The 18943-nt window shown below is 38.2% G+C and overlaps 1 protein-coding gene across 1 annotated transcript; it reads left to right on the top strand.

The window, feature by feature from the left end:
• Window positions 1-14472: 14472 nt before the first annotated feature.
• On the top strand, window positions 14473-17268 carry LOC103695967 (protein LIFEGUARD 2-like). The gene is made up of 4 exons (XM_008777427.6): window positions 14473-14900; window positions 15487-15600; window positions 16571-16728; window positions 16842-17268. The coding sequence occupies exons 1-4, from the start codon at window positions 14645-14647 to the stop codon at window positions 17046-17048; spliced, it is 735 nt and encodes a 244-aa protein (XP_008775649.1). The 5' UTR covers window positions 14473-14644; the 3' UTR covers window positions 17049-17268.
• The last annotated feature ends 1675 nt before the right edge of the window (window positions 17269-18943 follow it).

Consider the following 18943-nt stretch of genomic DNA (forward strand, 5'->3'; position numbering starts at 1 on the left):
GGAGAGGGTGAGGCTGAGATCGATGACAGCGGAGATGGAAAGAGAGTTCAGCAAGGAAGTGATTCGAGAGCAAGATCGGCCGCCACCGCCGCCGGAGCCATGGCCTTCTTTTCCATCTCTTCCTCTCTCCACTCCCTCGACGTGCGGTCCCTGACCTTCTAAGGACCTGAGCGAGGCTGCGAGGTTCTTGAATCTCTTGATGTAGCCGTCGATGATCTCGTCCCGGGTGAGATTGGGATCGGGGGGCTCGATGACGATGAGCCAGTGCTCGAAGTCGTACTGAGGGAAAAGAGCTCGGGCGGCGCCTGACGAAGAATCCGGAGGAGAGTTGGAGAGGAGAGGGGAGAGGGGAGAGGGATATAATGTCCTCGTTGTGCCCTCGTGAGGGAAATCGGGCCGAGGGCTTGAGGTGGAGACGTGGAGTGCGATGCGGGCATATGGCCTATGTGGGCATATGGCGGAGAGTTGGGCCAGCCCTAGGCCTTGTCTTCTGGCCCTTATCTATCAGCCCAATAGTTAAACAGGTTATACAGGTTAAACGGGTCGGATATCTAAAATATGTATCTGGCCCAATTAATAAACAGATTAAACGGATCAACCTGTTTACGATCCGAACCTGTTTAGGCCAAACCCAAACCTGTTTAGGTCGGATTGGCGGGTCGGGTCATATTTTGCCACCTCTAACTGGCCATGCCTTTTCTTGGGCTCTTTTATCTTACTAAGAGGCTTTGGGCCTATTTAGATACTCTGACTAAAAATTATATTAAATTGATGGGTTATGCCAATACAACCAATAAAATTATAGAATTATAGGCAAAGGTAGACCTATGTTTATAAATAAACCAGAATAGTTTTGAAGTGGGTCTACCCAAATCCTATAGGAAGAGAAAACAGACGTGTTGAAGTTTTTTCTCTTGTAATTAGTTTAGAGGTTGAATTCAATATTTTGGAACCCAGCCAAATAGCAAATGAATTTTGATATATGACTCACAAGTCAGCTATTTAACCACGGATCAATTATCTTTAATGACATCATAAATAAATTAAAGCATAAATATAAGATAATCAAAATTTGAAAATATAAAAATAAAATAATATTCTTCGATATTTTCTGCCAAGAGTATCTTATAAATAACTTGAAATAACAGAAATGACAAAGGGAAGCTTAGTATGGCATCTTAAAAATATGATCAAATCTTAATCCTGAATTGTAAAATACTAAAATGATAACTTTTTTTTTATTCTTTTTATTTTTCCACGGCAACTTTAACATGGCTGTCCTGAAGGGGTTTTAAGCTGCACTAATTGAGCAGTTGGGCCGCCCAAGGCAACAGGCTGATGGGCTTTTGTGTTGATCATATTGTAACAACCCAATTCAGAATCCCACCCAAAATGACTAGTTGAAGATATATTTTTAAGTTTTTTAGTCCTATATAAGTACCCAAGATCTCATCAGTAAATAACTGATATGGGACTAAATACATGCCCACACGGGTCCTCACATACTCTTTTCGTTCAAGCCCCCTCCATTCAAATCTAATCAACAAGCACCATGATCGGCCCGTGGTTAGCCTCAATGAACCCATGCTGCAGTATCCTATAGTCTATATAGGTTATGGGCCGAGTTCACTCTAATACAATTTGTAACAACCAAGAATCTCATCCAAAAAAACTAGCCGGGAGGTATATTTTTGAGTTTTTTAGTTCTGTATAAGTATTCAAGATCTTCTCGGCAAATAATCGATATGGGACTAAACATACGCCCGCGCGAGTCTTCACACATATTTAACATCAATTCAGCCCATATTACCTTCCAAGTGACAAGTCTGAATGGGGGTAAGACGACATTACTCTTTTAGTAAACAACTTGACTCTCTCTTTAGTCTTCAGCACCCATGTCTTGCCGATTATCTGAATCTTTCCCAAATAGAATTTTGCTAATCAGAGTTCATACTAAAATAAAAATAGAAGTCTTTCACTTTTTTTTAAAAAAAATGAATGAGAAATTCTTAACACTCATCTTGATTTGATTCTCTTACCAAAAAAGGCTATAAATATAAATTTTATCACCAAAAATCTTTAAATCTTGATAATGCATGGGCTGGAATGGGCCTTTGGGCCCCGTGGGCTTTCTCTTGCTTCGGATACATCTGCATGGTGACACAGTGTCCTCATGCTCCACTCATTAGCAGTGGTGCAGTTTCTAACCCCAAACTTATTCAAACTCATGCCAAATAAATAGTTGTGGCTTTGGATATTTATAATTAGATTAGGTTACTTACGAAAAAAAATAACCAGATTAGGTTTCAGTTGGCCAACATGAATCCAATTATAAAGGTGTTGGCATTGGATTTATCATGTTCTTTTTTCCTTGCTTTAATTTTCTCTCCTCTCTCTTATGTTATTATTCTTTCATGAGGCTTAAATTTCTATGTAAGCCAATCAAACTAATGGACCTTAACAAGATCATATGTCTAGGGGGTTTATTTTATTTATTGTACTTCACTGCAGAGTTCTATAATCCAAGATTTATTGTACTTTCAACTCACCTATAAACTAGGGTTATAACTTTAAAAAATATAAGTTGTTCCTAGCAATTCATTAACTCTTCTATTCCATCTTCTTGACGAAATGAATGCAGATGGAATTTTCCAGATGAGCACTTCAAATATAAGTATATATCACTATTTCTACCAGAGGCAATGATGTTTAACAGGCATTCAATATCTCTATACGTAATGATATAGTATTCTATTATGTTTTTATTAAGTTTATTAATCTCATGTCCAAGATTCCTTGGGTTAGGAAAGTGACAAATAATGTACCTCAAACACAATTTAACAAGAGAAGATAATTGAATACGCAAACTACACATAATTATGTGATTCAAAATCAACCTACATCAATAAAAGAGCGAGAAATATCTATTGTATAAAATAGTTAACAGTATAAAGGTTTACACGAGTCATACTTTTTTACCAAAAAGATCAAGATTGGACTTTATTAGATCATTATGCACATAATTCAAATGAATAAATATATTTAAAATAGTCAGCACTCATGTATCGGTAACATTTGCACATATAGTACATGTTGATGCATAAATAAAAATATTTAGAGAGAAAAATATCAAATTAATTCTTTTGATAAAATAGTAGATATTTAGATATTATCAGGCAATTTTGACATGGATGTGAGTGCAAGATGGGCGATACACAATTTCATGAGTGTTTGAGACACATTTACTACATATTAAATATATATATCCTAAATTTTCAATATATATTTGTTTGAACTGTTGCCCTTCTCGTACTTAGACCTAGAGTGAAATTCTGAAGAACTCCTAAATGTGTAAGTAAGTGACTTCTTTATGCAAAATCCACTTAATAATGTCCAAAATAGATTATTTCTAAAACCATGAGATTTTAAAAAATATCAAAATATAAATTAAATATGATGTATTTTTAGATAAATGAAAATATTGCAAAATTATCTGAGTATATTATATGTATATATTCAATATATACTAATGTTTCAAATAAAATTTTAGAATAATAAAATTGTAGAGTAATTAATATTAGAAATCTGTTACCAACACACCTTGGAAACTCTAAGGGTGGAGATGCGTCACCAAGAGCTTCACTCCACCACGAATTGGATTCCAATATGTTGCAAGTGCTAAGTATTATACAATATCGTATAAAAACTTTGTATGATATCCAGGTAACAGCATAACTTCTACAGCAAACGTTGCTATCACATTAATCTTGTGTTCTTTAAAGCAAAAACCACAGCACCATGTGGACCACATTGCATGCTTGATCTGAACATGAGAACTCAATGATTCATAATACTGCCAAAAAATTTGAGTCTAATGCAAGAAGATGGCATCCAATACGCAAGATATTAAATAGATATGCCTATCTCAAAATTATGAAGTTTATTAGTGAAGCTGCAGTTTGATTGGCAAGCTATTGTAGCTTGCCAAGCTAGACAAGCATGTCTATTAGGAGTTCCATGGCCTGGCAAGTACTTGTAGAAATAATAACTCAAAACTAAGCTTATTTTTTTGCCTGTAACTTTGTATCCTTTGCTCAAAGGCCTTTCAATCAATCTAAGTCTATTTGGAGGATCCTATTTCTTTAAAAGTCGCATGAAGTCACTACAATCCCTACATATACAAAGAAGAGAGAGAGAGAGAGAGAGAGAGAAGTGCCTAATGCATGAGGCTTCAATCAATATGGGGTCTAGACAGAGATGCACTCAGTCTTATCCTCGTGTATGGATAGGTTGTTTCTATATTTCGAACCCATAACATCTAGGTTATTGTTAAAATATTTGTAGAAGAAGAGAAAAACAAGAGAAAAAAGGAAAAAAAAGTAATTCTATATCTCTGTTCCTTCATATTCGGTATATCTCAGGGGTTATATATACTTGTGTACATACTCTATGCAAGAAAAATAATATAAGCTAATAAAGGATCACACTAATAATGGAAAATATTACTGACAGATACAAGTTGTTATGTGATTCCTAAAATCACTCTAACAAGATCATGTTAATAAAGAAAAATAATATAGATTGATACGGAATCACGTTAATAAAAAAAATTTATTATGGATGATGCAGGTTGTTACGTGATTTTCGAACCCATAGAATCTAGGTTATAATGAAGCAATCTTATTATTGCACCAAAACTCAAACTCAAATCCCTATATATTGAGAGGACAAATGTCAAGAATGCGGGTTGATGCATAGTAGAACTTCATTTGGGATTCATCATTGGCATAGAAACACTTTGCATGAACTCATTGCAAATTTATGAATATCATGTTTGATATAAATCTCAAAGCCAGCCTTGTACTTCATTGTCCAGAGATGGTGTTCGCAATGTAGCCATGACTCACGCAATTCATAAAGTATGCAGCAACTTGAGAAACTTGCGGAATGACGGAAAGAAGTCTTAAAGCAATACTCAACTTTCACTTCAAAAAATCTTCCTAGAAGTTTCTCCTTGGAAGTTTTACTGAGTGCGGTCCCCGGCGTGTCTTCCACTCAACAAATACAATCCGACGCCTTTTAGATGGTAGTAGATGCCTCCGGATCTTTCCTTCCTCTCCCCTCGCTTCATGGAGGAACCAAAGAATCTTCCAAAGCTATTTGCTCATCCACCTTTGGATTTTTATCCATTTCGGCATTTCTTCTTCTCGGTTCCAATGACTTTCAGTTTGGGTTGCTCTTCTTCCTAGTTAAAGCTATTGTATGCCAGCAGTTTTCACCTCAAATTTTATCAGAAATTATTTCAAACTTAGTTTTAATCATTCCATTAAAACAGAAAGTTATTATTCAAACTGTGGTAGAAGTAATAGCTGGAAATTATAGAGCAATGCTTAGACACCCAAAAACTCAAAAAGAAAATCATGGTTAGTAAGACATTGAAACACCTTAAAAAATCGTTCCTATACTTCTCTGAACACAACCTACTCTGAATAGGCCAATAGCAAAGGATAGAATAAAAGTGATTGATTTCTTCTGAAGGAACATGAGAATTGTTTCTTTAATCTGCAAATTATGTACTCTTAAAAGTTATACCAACCGACCCTTAAAGTCTTAAAATGGCGACCAAGCTTCCTAACTTAGCCAAAGATACGAGTCCGAAAGATAGGTAATTTTGCAATGCTTTCAAGAAAGGGTTCAATCGATAGGTAGCCTAATGGATGAGGGTAGTCAACCAGCTCTAATTCCACCACCGATATAGGTATGGGGTCATAAATTTATGCTTGTGTGGGTTCCATAAGCTAAGGAGGGGGGGGGGGGGGGGGGGGGCCCTTAGGGGAGGGGAAATCATTCTCATTCCTTGATCCATCCACAACCAAACTGGTATTGAATACCATCCCTGCCCCAGAGATGGCATCCAATATCGGAACCCCCTCTGTGACCGGACATACTGTAACCGAACATACCCTCTGTATCAGGGGGCACATCCCCCCCGAACCCCCCTCAGTTACAACCCTGACTCTTCGCTGCACTTGGCCGCTTTCGGAGGAGTGGGGATGGCAGGGAAGGGCATATCTTTGTTGTGATCCCCATGTTCAATTGTTAATCCGTACCTATCCACCCGATGTGATAGAGCGATACTCTGTTTGATTCCCCTTTGATCTGATGCCTGCTGCATCCATTGATTACAAAACATTTGCATTGTTCTATGTAAACCTCTTCATCTAGATCATTGTTGAGGAAGGATGTTCCCACATCTACCTGATGTAGCTCCAAATCAAATAAGCTACTAAGGCTACGACAATTCTAAAAGAGTCATTTGATGAAACTAGAGAATAAGTCAATATAAAATGTCAATGCCTTCAGTGAACCCCTTTACCATAAGTTTGGCTTTGTAATGTTCAACCTTACCATCATAGATCTTTTTTGTCTTATAGATCCATTTCTAACCTACTAGTTTAGGTCAACTAAATCCCAAACATGGTTGTCTTCTATAGAGCTTAGCTCTTCTTTCATGGCATTCAACCGTTGTAAGGAGTTCTCATCTTTCATGGCTTGTAAGAATGTCTCCGAGTCATCATTTTTTTCACTCATATCAGTTAGATATGCCACATAATTTGGAGATATAGTAGATTTTCTTATTCTAATAGATCTTCAAAGAACTGTCCCTTGATCCGCTTGCGGTGGCAATTGGACGGTTTGTTCTTCAACAGTAGGAACCTCATGGGGTGGATCTTGATGAAGTGGTGGTCATTTCGGAAAGTTATCTCGAGAAATGACAATAGGAATCGTCATATCAGTTTGCTTTTCAGGTGTAGAGATTATTTCCTATATGTTCTTAAAGACAATATCTCAAGATTCTCCACACCCACTTAAGCTATTGTCCTTTAGAAATCAACCTTTGTTAGTTTCTACTATTTATAGTGTATGAGAAGGACAATAGAATATATACCATTTTGACCCCTCTAGATAACCAATGAAAAACCACTAGTCGTTCTAAGGTCAAGTGTCATTTCTTGTGGGTTGTAAACCATGGCTTCATCTAGACATCCCTATATATGCATATATCCCAAACTAAGTCTTCTACTAGTGTATAGCTCATAAGGAGGCTTTTGAACTGCCTTATTAGGGATCCTAATTAAGATATATGGAGTTGTCTTTGTAGCCTTACCCCATAAGATAAGGTAGAGTAACTTATCATACCCCAAATAATTTCTTCAAACATTTGATTCCTTCTTTAAGCTATACTATTTTGATCTGGTGTGCCTGACATTGTGTATTATGGTACAATACCCTGTACCATTAGAAATTTCACTAATGGTTCTGGCTTTTGTCCTATTATATATGTCTACCATAGTATTCGCCATCTCTGTCCGATGTAACCACTTTAATCCCTTTTTTTAATTGTCTTTCTACCTCTATTTTAAATGCCTTAACTACCTAAAAAACACCAGCTTTATCAAATAGAAGGTGTAGATACATAAATCATGAATAGTCATTAATGAAGGCAATAAAATACTCTTCACCTATTAAGCATGGGGAAAATGATCAGTATACATCAGTGTGAAAGATTTCTTAAGTTCCTTCACTCTATATTGCACCTTTCTTAGATGCGTGATAAGGGAAAAAATGGATCATCCAGCCCACAACTAAAAGGCCGCCCAATTTTGAACCAGTAAACGTCAACGATAATCAGTAGAACCTTCGCTTCGGCCCAGGGTCAACTCTTCTTTGGGACTCCACCAAAAGCTCCACCAGCTTTAGATATTTGCCGACTCCCCCAACCAAGCTCGGGGTGCCTCCAGACATTCGCCGACCCGCCCCGACCAAGCTCGGGGCGCCTACCCCAGCAGTACAGCCCGACCCCCGAGCTCGAGGCGCTCCACCAAGCACGCCTCGGAACTCGGGAAACCGAGCTACTCCTAGCACCCGCCAAGCCGACCTCGTCAAACGCATGATGAAACTACTTAACGAACTCGGCCTCACCAAAGATCGTGCCCATGTGCAGGCCCATGCCCACCTGCGTGGCTGTACTTCACAATACTACCATGTCACGTCTCCATAACCGGCCTTCAGCAGTCAGACGGCATCTTGACTCTCCAGCCATACCCTGCCGTGACTGTCAACACCTTACCATTTTGAAGAACGGGTAGTACTGCATGCCACCAACCAGCCTAAGCTGCGCGCCATCCGGTTTAGAGCCACGCCCCCCTCATGATGAGGGCTGACAGTGCCTCTACCACCTGGGCCACTCCACCGAGACTATAAATAGCTCGGTTAAGTAACTTCTCGGAGATTTTTTCAGCTGAAACAAATTGATCCCACTCTAACTTGATCGTCGGAGGGCCCTCACTGGGAACACCGATGAGGCTTTGTGCAGGTCCACGGCCGTTGTGCAGGAGGTGGCTCCCGTCTTCCCCTTTCAACCACCGATGGTTCCCTCGACTCTACCGGCGTGGTCACTCTCGGGCCAACACAGATCACAAATTCAGTAAAGTTCAATGATCCTAAGATCTCATCCTTTACTAACCTTTTGACCTTTCTTCGAAGATATGGCCCAATCTCTGATGCCATAATATAGAGGAGCTTTCATTAATTCTTTCTCTTTCATTGCCAATAGAAGAGTTTACAAAGAAAGACTGCTCAAAAAATGGTCTAAAGAAAGTTTGTAAAGACTAGTGTTGGGCATCGGGCCGTGCCGGGCCGGCCCGGCCCAGGCCCACCGGGCCCGAGGTCTAAACGGGCCGTGCCTGGCACGGCCCGTCTGGAGAGGGGGGGAGAAAAATAGCCGTTTCCAACGGCTATTTTGGGAAAATTCCAAAATTACCCCTCCCAACAGTCCTAAAACGGCTAAATTGAGAGGTATTTTGGGAAAAAATTTTTTTGGGGCTTCTATAAATAGCCCTTTCCTCCCTCATTCTCACCACACCAAACCAACTATTCTCTCCTTCTCTACTACTATTATTTCTCTCTTCTAAAGTGCTCTTCTAGCAATTTAATTTTTAGTTTGCATTTAGCAAGCGTTCAAGTGCTACACAAGAGGAGGTTCCTGTTGAGAAGAGAAGGTCACTCCTGTTGAGAGCACAAGAGGAAGCTCAGAATCTCGGCTCTGCCTCTGCCCTCCGACCCTCTACTCAATTCCTCCTTGTGGTTAGTTTTTATTTTTTGAATTCATCAATTTAGATATGTCATCTTTTGAGGAAAGTCATTTTGGCATTCCTCCTGTTTCTGAGGGAGAAGAAACTAATCCCCAACCCCATGTTCCTAGTTCCTCTAGAACTAGTGAACCGAGTGAAGATCAAACCTCTTCTCGTAAGAGGACTAGTGCTGTATGGAATGAATTTGATAGAGTTATGGTTGATGGAGTCTGGAAAGCTAAATGTAAAAAATGTGCCAAACTTTATAGTTGTAGTAGTAGTGGGGGAACAGGGCATTTAAAAAGACATCAAGAGAGTCATAGGATGCATGATTCTCATGCTCAAACTCAAAGTACCCTTAATATACAAGGAAGATTACTTGTAGGTAATTTTGCATATAATCATGAAAATCAAAGAAAAGCACTTGTAAAATGGATAGTTAAGGATGAATTACCTTTTAGTTTATGTGAATCTTTTAATTTTGAAGAATATGTTCAATTAAACCTACAACCTGCTTACAAAAGAACTAGTAGGCGTATATTTAGAAGAGTAGCTATGACTAACTTTTTAGCAATGAGACAAAGTTTAATTGAAACACTTTCGACTTTAAATGTAAAAATTTCATTAACTTCTGATATTTGGTCAGCATCTGTAGGTAGTAATTGTTTTATTGCCATTACTGCTCATTATATTGATAATGATTGGCAATTAAATAAACGTATTCTTGCTTTTCGTGCTTTTGATTTTTCACATTCTGGGCAACAAATTTCAAATGTCATTTATCAAACTGCATGTTCATAAAATATTAATGATAAAATTATGTCTATTACGTTTGATAATGTATCTAATAATAATTCTGCTGTTGCATTATTAAAAGACTCATTGCATCCCATGTTAGATGGAAATTTATTGCATATTAGATGTGCATGTCATATCTTAAATCTTTCTGTTCAAGCTGGCATGGGCATGATTCAAGATGTGATTTCAAAAATTAGAAATGCAGTTTCTTTTATTCATGCTTCAAGATCAAGACTTCAAGAATTTAAGAAACTATGTATAAATCATGGTAAACGTTTTAAAAAATTTAAACTTGATGTAATTACTCGTTGGAACTCAACATATAGCATGATACATGATGCATACCCATATAAAAACTTATTAAGTGCATATATTAATGATCGTGGATTAGGCTTTACATTGACTGAAACTGATTGGAATAAAGGAAAAATTTTGGAAGATTTTTTGCTTAGTTTTTATAATGCTACCAATGTTCTTTCTGGTATTTATTATCCAACTTCATGTTCATTTTTACAACAAGCATATATAATTAGTCAAAAATTTGCAGAATATAGATATGATGATGTTTTAATGCCTATTATTGACCTAATGGAATCTAAATGGAATGAGTATTGGGACAAGATATGTCCTATGCATAACTTAGCTGCTGTATTTGATCCTAGAGTTAAATTGAATGGCGTGCTAATTTTACTTGATGCATACTGTGAAAATATGATTAAAGATCCTGAACCTGCTAAAAATGAGGTAAAACAACTTCTTTATGATATTTATGCTATATATGATGAAAAAATTCGTGGATCTAGATTTTCCGTACAAACCTCTATTTCTTCTTCTAGTAGTTCTCGTTCGTCATCTATTTTTTCATTCATTGTACAGAGAAAACACACACATGCTTCAAGTTTATCTTCATCTTCTTCATCTTTAAGTAGTGAACTAAAATTTTATTTACGAAATGATCTTCAGTCTGCATATGATGAAAATCAAATAGAGAATCTAGATGTATTATCTTGGTGGAAGAGTGTTAAAAATCAATATCCTGTTATGTCTGCAATTGCACGCGATATTTTAGCTGTGCCGATGTCCACGGTAGCATCGGAATCCGCTTTTAGTGCAGGTCGGCGTGTTCTTGACGAAAAGAGAAGTAGGATGACGGGCGAAACGGTGGAGATGCTTCTCTACTTCAAAGATTGGTTGGATGCTGAGGTAAGACTTCAAGATAAAGGTGGACATAATACAACATCCTCTGATGATGATGATACAAACACTACTGAAGAGTGAATACTGATTCACTGAATCACTGATGATTAGTAAGATTTCTTAATTTTTTATAATTGTACATTTTTATTGTATTCTGGAGGTCAGACCAAGGTCCAAACCTCGGCCCTTTCTTATTGTATTCTGGAGGTCAGACCAAGGTCCAAACCTCCCTTCATGTACCATTTTGATTTAAATTAATAAACTGGTAGGGGTCTATGCCAAACCCCCACCATTAAGGTGGCTTTATATTAATAAATCCTTAGTTTTCAATATTTATTAATTTATTAAAAAAATTTATGAAGCATTAATTTTTACCGGACCAGGCCCGGCCCAGGCTCGGACCGGGCCAGGCCCGCGGGCCAGCCTGGCCCAGGCCCTTATGGGCCGTGCCGTGCTTGGCCCGCGGGCCAAGAGCGGGCCGTGCCGGCCCAGGCCCGAAACGGGCCGTGCCGGGCTCGGCCCGCGGGCCAGAAACCCGTGACCCAGCACGGCCCCCTTAAATGGGCCGTGCCAGGCACGGCCCGCTTCGTGCCGGGCCGTGGGCGGCCCGGCCCAATGCCCAACTCTAGTAAAGACCATCATATAGCATGTCATAATCAACAACTATAAAATCTGTTATTAAATTAAATCTAGAATTTACAAAAGAAATATAAAAGCCAACTTTGTTCAAAGTAGGAACATAAACTAAATTTCTGAAAAAAGAAAAATATTAAAGATCCTATCAAAATCTAAGACAAATTTAGAATCCAAAACTATCCTGTAGTATCCAACAACTTTAATATATGAACATGCTTGATTATCAACGATAATAGATCATTTACTTTCCATCAGAGGCCTTCTAGATAGGAAGCCCTGCAAGTTGTTAGCAATGTGCACGAATCACTAAAGTTAACCCCCCAAGTGAAACTTGGAACACTTACTAAATTGGATTCGAAACATACATAGTAAAGGGTGCTTTTCTTTTGTAACCATTTTTTATACTTTATGTATTTTTTGGAGTTTTTTACATGTATACCCTCCTAAATATATGAAATTGCATGAATACCCTCATAAAATTATATTTGCATGCATATCCTTCTTTTTCTTTTTTGCATATGTATCCATACCATTTAACTTCGTTAAAAAATAAACAGCTTAAAACTAAAATGACTAAAATATCCTTATGCATAAATATGCAAAAAAAATTATAAGGGTATATACACAAATAGCAACTTTACGAGGGTATTCATGCAGTTTCTCATATTTAGAAGAGTGTACATTCAAAAAAATTATTAAAAAAAAGATCAAAATCCGGCTGAAACTTGTTAAGTCTTTTATGATTCAATTGGATCGACAAGTCAAAAAAAGATTGGGCCACATTATCAAATTTTTTTTTTAAGATCATGATTCGGTCAAGTTGGAATATGAGGTGATCATTTTGGTAATGTTATTTGCATGTATATCCTTAGAAAGTTTTCTTTTTGCTCATCTACCTATAAGGGTATTTCAGTCATTTTAAATTAAAATCATTTATTTTTTAATGACATTAGGTGGTATGGGTACATATATAAAAAAGAAAGAAAAGATGGGTATACATACAAAATAAGTTTTTATGAGGGAATACGTGCAAATAGAAATTTTATGAGGGTATTCATATAATTTTGTATATTTTGAGGGCTATACATGTAAAAAAATTCTTTTCTTTGGTGCCCCCTTTTTTCTATAGAAGAAATATTTGATAACTTTATTAATGGCTACACTTGATGCCACAACTAATGCTTTCTTTCTTTTTGTTTTGAATGAATCTTTTCCTTTACATGCTCTTCTACTAACTTGATGTGGAGCAAAGTTTACATTCTGTATCTTCCTCCCTCTCAACCTCTCCACCTCTTGCACACATTTGGTCAATAATTCATTAATTGTCTTTATTGTGTATATTATAGGAGACCTTAAAGATATCATACTCAGATAGAAGAAAAATGAGAATTAAGTGGACTAAAAATGCATCAGATGTGAAAATCTTAATAACATTTGACTGCGTTGCAATATCCCTCATTTCAATAATGTATTTTTTTTGCTGAAAATAGGTATTTCATATATTACGAGTACGGATACACCTAAGAAAATCAATAAACAACATATCTCGAAGTGCCCTATGTAACTCCCTCTCCCCGACCTATAGGGTGCCTCTTGAGTGGCTTGTCACATATGCAGTTACCCAGTCTGCCGCCCCATTGGCTTCTCGATATATATGCTGAGCCTAAAAGGCCACACCATCTCCAACCATCGCCCAAATGTCTCGAAGAAGGGGGTGTCCTTCTCCGCCGCCGCACAGGCCCCTTTGGACCCAGCCGATCACAGTAGCAGAGTCGCTCTCCAGTATGATCGAGTTAGCCTGAAGCACTCGCTGCGCATGACACAAACCTGCCCAAGCCATCCGCAACTCTACTCCAGGAACCGAGGTATCCAAGATTTGACAACCACCAGCGGCCACCACCCAAGAGTTCGGGCCCCTGATAGACAAAGCAGCGCATCCTAAGTATTATTCTTTCTTCCATTCCAAAAATAATTATTGACTGAGAAAAAAAAAATTCCTTAAATTGTTATCTATAATTGTGAAAATTGATACCGCAAATAATACATGTTATCATCAAATAATGACACTAAATAATAATTAGACTTTATCCAAAGTAAATTATTTTTTTTATACTTAACTTTAGTAGGCAACTAGGTGCACCATTATATTCCTCCCCTCCAGACCTCTCTTCTTCCACCTGGCCTTGCCGGCTCTCCGGGCTTTGTTGGCTGCCGATCCACTTGACATCAAGCAATCTTTCATCCCTGTTGCATTATCGCTCATCCTCGCTCTCCCTCTCTTCTCTTTCCGTGCCGTTCAGTCGCCTCTTCATTCAACATCGAGCTTTCCCTCCGCCCGTTTTTTTTTTTTTTCTTTTTCCTTTTTTTTTCCCCTGTCCCTCCTAAAACTAAAATTTTTAAAAAATGATCTTTGAATTTGACTAAAATGACCTCAAACCAGCGTCGATAGCTGAAGTCCAAGAATTTCTCTACCGCCACTGGGTCCCACAAAATTAGTGCAAGCCTGGCAGCTGGACACTCCACGTGGAACACTGTTCGCTGCTCCGTCAAGAACAGCAGACTCGCAAAGAATCCCTGAAGACGCCGCTAGAAACTCGTATAATTCCACGTGTCCCTCCCTTCAAGTCACCACGTGTCCACTTCGCACCAGCGGCTTGCCTGGGTTCGTCTCGAACCTTCGCCACTCCTCTCGCTCCTTTCCTTCTCCTCCAACCTTATTCCCTCCCTCTCCACGATAAAACCCAATGCCTAACCCTAAGCCTCCGCAACGAACGAACGAAGAGAGAAACCCTAGTTCCAATTGCAAACCCTAGCTCTTGCTGCGTTCTTCTCGGGTTCTCTTGGTGTGTGGAGAGTTCGGTGATCGCCGGAGGGGAGGGATGTGGAACCACCCGCCATATTGGAAGGACAGGGACGTGGAATCCGGTCCCCAGGCACTGTACCCGACGATGCTGGAGAGCCCGGAGCTCCGGTGGGCGTTCATCCGGAAGATCTACGCCATCCTGACCGTCCAGATGCTGCTCACCGTCGCAGTCGCCGCCGTCGTCGTCTCTGTTCGCCCCATCTCCCACTTCTTTGTCTCCTCCGGAGCCGGCCTCGGCCTCTATATCTTTCTTATTATTCTCCCGTTCATCGGTACTCCCCTTCTTTTCCTTTTCTTCTTTCCTTAATTTCTTGAAGTTTGGAGAATTTTATGGATTTTTAGATTTTTCTTGAAACTTTCTGTTGGAAACCCGTAGGAGGATATCTAGCTTATCTTGGGTTGATGACTTCGAAGTTCTTTTTTAGGGTTTTTTTTTTTGTACTCTCCCTTTTAAAAGAATCTCATTTGCTCATAAAAATCCAATTTTCCCATTCTTTCTTGAATTTTGGCTTCTTTTCTTGTAAATTTATGATTTTTCGGAATTTCTTGTGTTATCAATGTGCTATACTTGCTATATTGTCTTAAAAAATGAAACTTTAAGGGCTTAACTTTCAAGAATTTAAGTTCTCTTTTTTTAAAATTGTCATTTTCCTCAAACAAACAAAAAATCCAATGTAATTTTACAGAATCTCTTATGCAATCAGCGTGATATTCTTTAATTCTTGATATCCTGACTTCGAATGATATTTTTACGTTTCTTTTTAACTTTTTTTCCCATGAGTGTTGGTTTCTTTTCTTCTAAAATTTTAGATTTCTTTAAGTATCTAAATGTCCAATCTATCTTATTTTTTTTCCCAGTATTGTGCCCTCTGTATTACTACTATCAGACGCACCCGGTGAATTATCTACTCCTTGGAGTTTTTACAGTGTCTCTTAGCTTTGTAGTAGGATTGACGTGCGCCTTCACAAGCGGTAAGATTCTTTTTTATTGTTTCCTTTCCTTTAGAAAAGTTAACGAGAAGGAACTAATTCTTTTGTTTATTATATGTTTTCAACAACAATAGTCTTACCAGATGCCATTCTTTAACTCAAAGCATGGTTGGTAGATAATACTAACTGTTGCAATGGAACTAGAAGGATGTTACCTTATCTTATTAGTCCTAACGAGTCAGTATAAAGCCCTTGTTCAGAGACATTAAAAGGACTTCATTTTTATTTTTGGATATTGACAGAGGCAAGTAACATGAGCATTTATACTTGTTTAGGAGAAAAATGACCCAATGTGAAAGTTGATAGTTCTATGGGACAAGTGAGGGCATAATCTATGAGCTATTCCTCTTTAGTTTATAGCTGTAACATAAGGATCAAAATTTTGGAAGAAACTAGAGATTATCCTGCTTTCAGGGTCTTGAAAGATGTTCTTTTTGTTTGTATTTAGGTCTTAAATGCTATGTGAAATAGTGGATTATGGGCATTTTTTTCCTTTTTTTTTCTTTTAGGGAGAAAAGGAGGAAGGAAAACCCTGTTCCTTAATTCATGAAAAGAGAGATTACAAGGACATGGTCAACATATTGCATCAGAAACTGATCTATGATCTGAAAGAATGGAATATTCTTAAATCAGACACAGTTATAACCAATCTGTTTATAACTGGAGCTACACAAGGTTTTCCATTTTACTTTGTGTGAGTAGTAGTAGTATAAATGTTTCTTTCATGGCATCTTTGGCACAATGTTTTATTCTTGTGACCGTTGACGCTGGAGTTTTGATAGAAAAGAATCATAAACACCAGACTACAATTTGTGGACTAATCAAGAAAAAGCGCTTATACATCTGATTTAGTATAAAATTTCTTGTTTTCTTATACAAGCATAAGAATTTGCAACCTGGCTGGTACTGCCCATAATCTCGAAAAACTAAGGATCTTTAATTGGCACAACAGGAAAGGTTATTCTTGAGTCTGTTATCCTTACGGCGGTGGTCGTCGTGAGTCTCACTTTGTACACCTTTTGGGCGGCGAGGAGAGGCCATGACTTCAGCTTCCTTGGGCCTTTCCTGTTTGCTGCAGTGATGATCTTGATCGTATTTGCCCTCATCCAGGTAACTAGAGCATTTTCCATTTCACAAAAAAGCTTAATTCCCTGAGTGTCGTCAGAAGTTTGTTTTGGGTTTTCCAGTTTAAAGATATTGATTCTTCTGCCTTACTTCCTCAGATCCTGTTTCCATTGGGGAGGATCTCAGTCATGATCTATGGAGGACTGGCTGCGATTATCTTCTGTGGATACATCATCTATGATACTGATAACTTGATAAAACGCTACTCCTATGATCAATATATTTGGGCTGCTGTTGCTCTGTACATCGACATCATCAACCTGTTCCTTTCTTTGCTCACTCTTTTCAGAGCGGCTGAAAGTTGAAGCATGGGATTACCATGAGAATTCCATGACAAATTTGTGGAACTCTAGTATCATGTTTATAAAACCTTCTGTCCCCCCCCCCCCCCCCCCCCCAAAAAAAAAAGCTTGATGCAATCTTATTCCGTGGGGGCTCTCTCTTTCCGGGCTTACTCTCACTAACGTTTGTGACAAACTATCTTTATGCAGTCATAATATTAGGGATGCATATTTTTAATCATAATTGTTGAAGTATTTGGTTAGAGTTTATCTACAAGAAAACTTAAAAAAGAACAAACCTGTTAATCTGTCTCTGTAAAAGCTTTAAAATTGATGAAAATTATAGGCTAAAAAATAGGTTAGACCAGAAATTCTTATTATCAAAATATTGTCATTTTTTTATTAAAAAAATTAATTTAGGTATAATTATATTTAGTGGGTAGTTATCTATCATCTAAAGTTTGCACTATATGGGCCATATGTACGCATGTCTAATAAGGTTTTTTAAATATATGTCGGGTGAGATAATTTTAATGTCAGACTTTTTGCCTTTTATCATCCTTCCTCTTTTGTGTATCGAGCGCTCGTGACCTTGCATGCCTTATTAGTCTACAATTCCATTTGGAGTTGTAGACTAGCATCTAATAAGCTCTAGTTGGGAGGCAAAGAGCAAATTTTGAATGATTTTGAGGTGTTCAGTAAAAGTTTTCCATACAATTTTTAACCATATTTGGCAACCAAAAATCTTTACTAGAACAAAGCTCTAAAGGTGGTAAGTCTGGTGGTAAGGGACTTGGACTCCAACTGATTTGTCTAGGTTCAAAATATACGGGCGTCAATTAAATTAGAAGATTGTACGTCCTACGTTCGGATGGTTCTATGTGGATATGTTTTTTTTGCATCACTATTGGGATGGTGCTGGAGTGATGTATTCATACGTGGATAGCTAGTGAGATTTTTCACGAGTTAGGGAAGGTATGCGAAAATTTGCGACCCACATCGAATATTTTTTGATGAAAAGGGGGCTCATGAGGATTGCTATGCAGGTGGAGTTCTGCCTCTTTTCTCTCCTTTCTATTTTTTTTAAAAAACTCTAATTAAGAAAATAAAAATAGAGAAAGATGAGGATACCGCCGAGGTGGGAAAGCTGTTATTTGTCGACAAGACAGGCAGCTAGGGGTGGCAATCGGATCGGGTCAGGCATAAACAGGTCGGGTCAAATACAGGTCGGGTCAGAAAACTATAAATCTGAATCCGACCTGTTTATTAAACGGGTCAGGAATTGCAAACCTGAACCTGATCTGTTTATTAAACAGGTAACCCGACCCGACCCGACCCGTTTAACCTGTTTAATAAACTGGTAATCTGTTTACCCAACCCGACCCGACCTGTTTAACATGTTTGCCCAACCTGACTCGTTTAACCTGTTTAGACCTGTTTAATCTGTCCAACCCAACCTGTTTAACCTGCCCAACCCGACCTGTTTAGACCTGTTTAGATCCGTTTAACCTGTTTAGACCTGTTTAACCTGTTTAACCCGTGTAACCTGTTTAACCCGTTTAACCTGTTTAGACCTGTTTAACCTGCCCAACAGTTAAACGGGTTAAACGGTTTAAATGGGTCAGACATCTAAAACCCGTATCCGACCCAATTAATAAACAGGTTAAACGGGTCGACCTGTTTACGACCCGAACCTGTTTAGGCCAAATCCAAACCTGTTTATGGCGGGTCGAACACGGGTCGAGTTGGCGAGTCGGGTCATATTTTGCCACCGCTACAGGCAGCCGTTATTCGTACCTTTTCCATATTGATTTTGATCGGGATGCGCTGGATAAAATTAGATGATATGGGGTGGATCGATGGAAAGAAACAGCTATAAAAGTTATTTTTGGCATAAAAATTAATTTTTTTATCCTAAA

This window comes from Phoenix dactylifera, chromosome 18 (genome assembly GCF_051530095.1).
Source record: "Phoenix dactylifera cultivar Ajwa chromosome 18, Ajwa_hap1_PhDact_Kaust_v1.1, whole genome shotgun sequence".
NCBI lineage: Eukaryota > Viridiplantae > Streptophyta > Magnoliopsida > Arecales > Arecaceae > Phoenix > Phoenix dactylifera.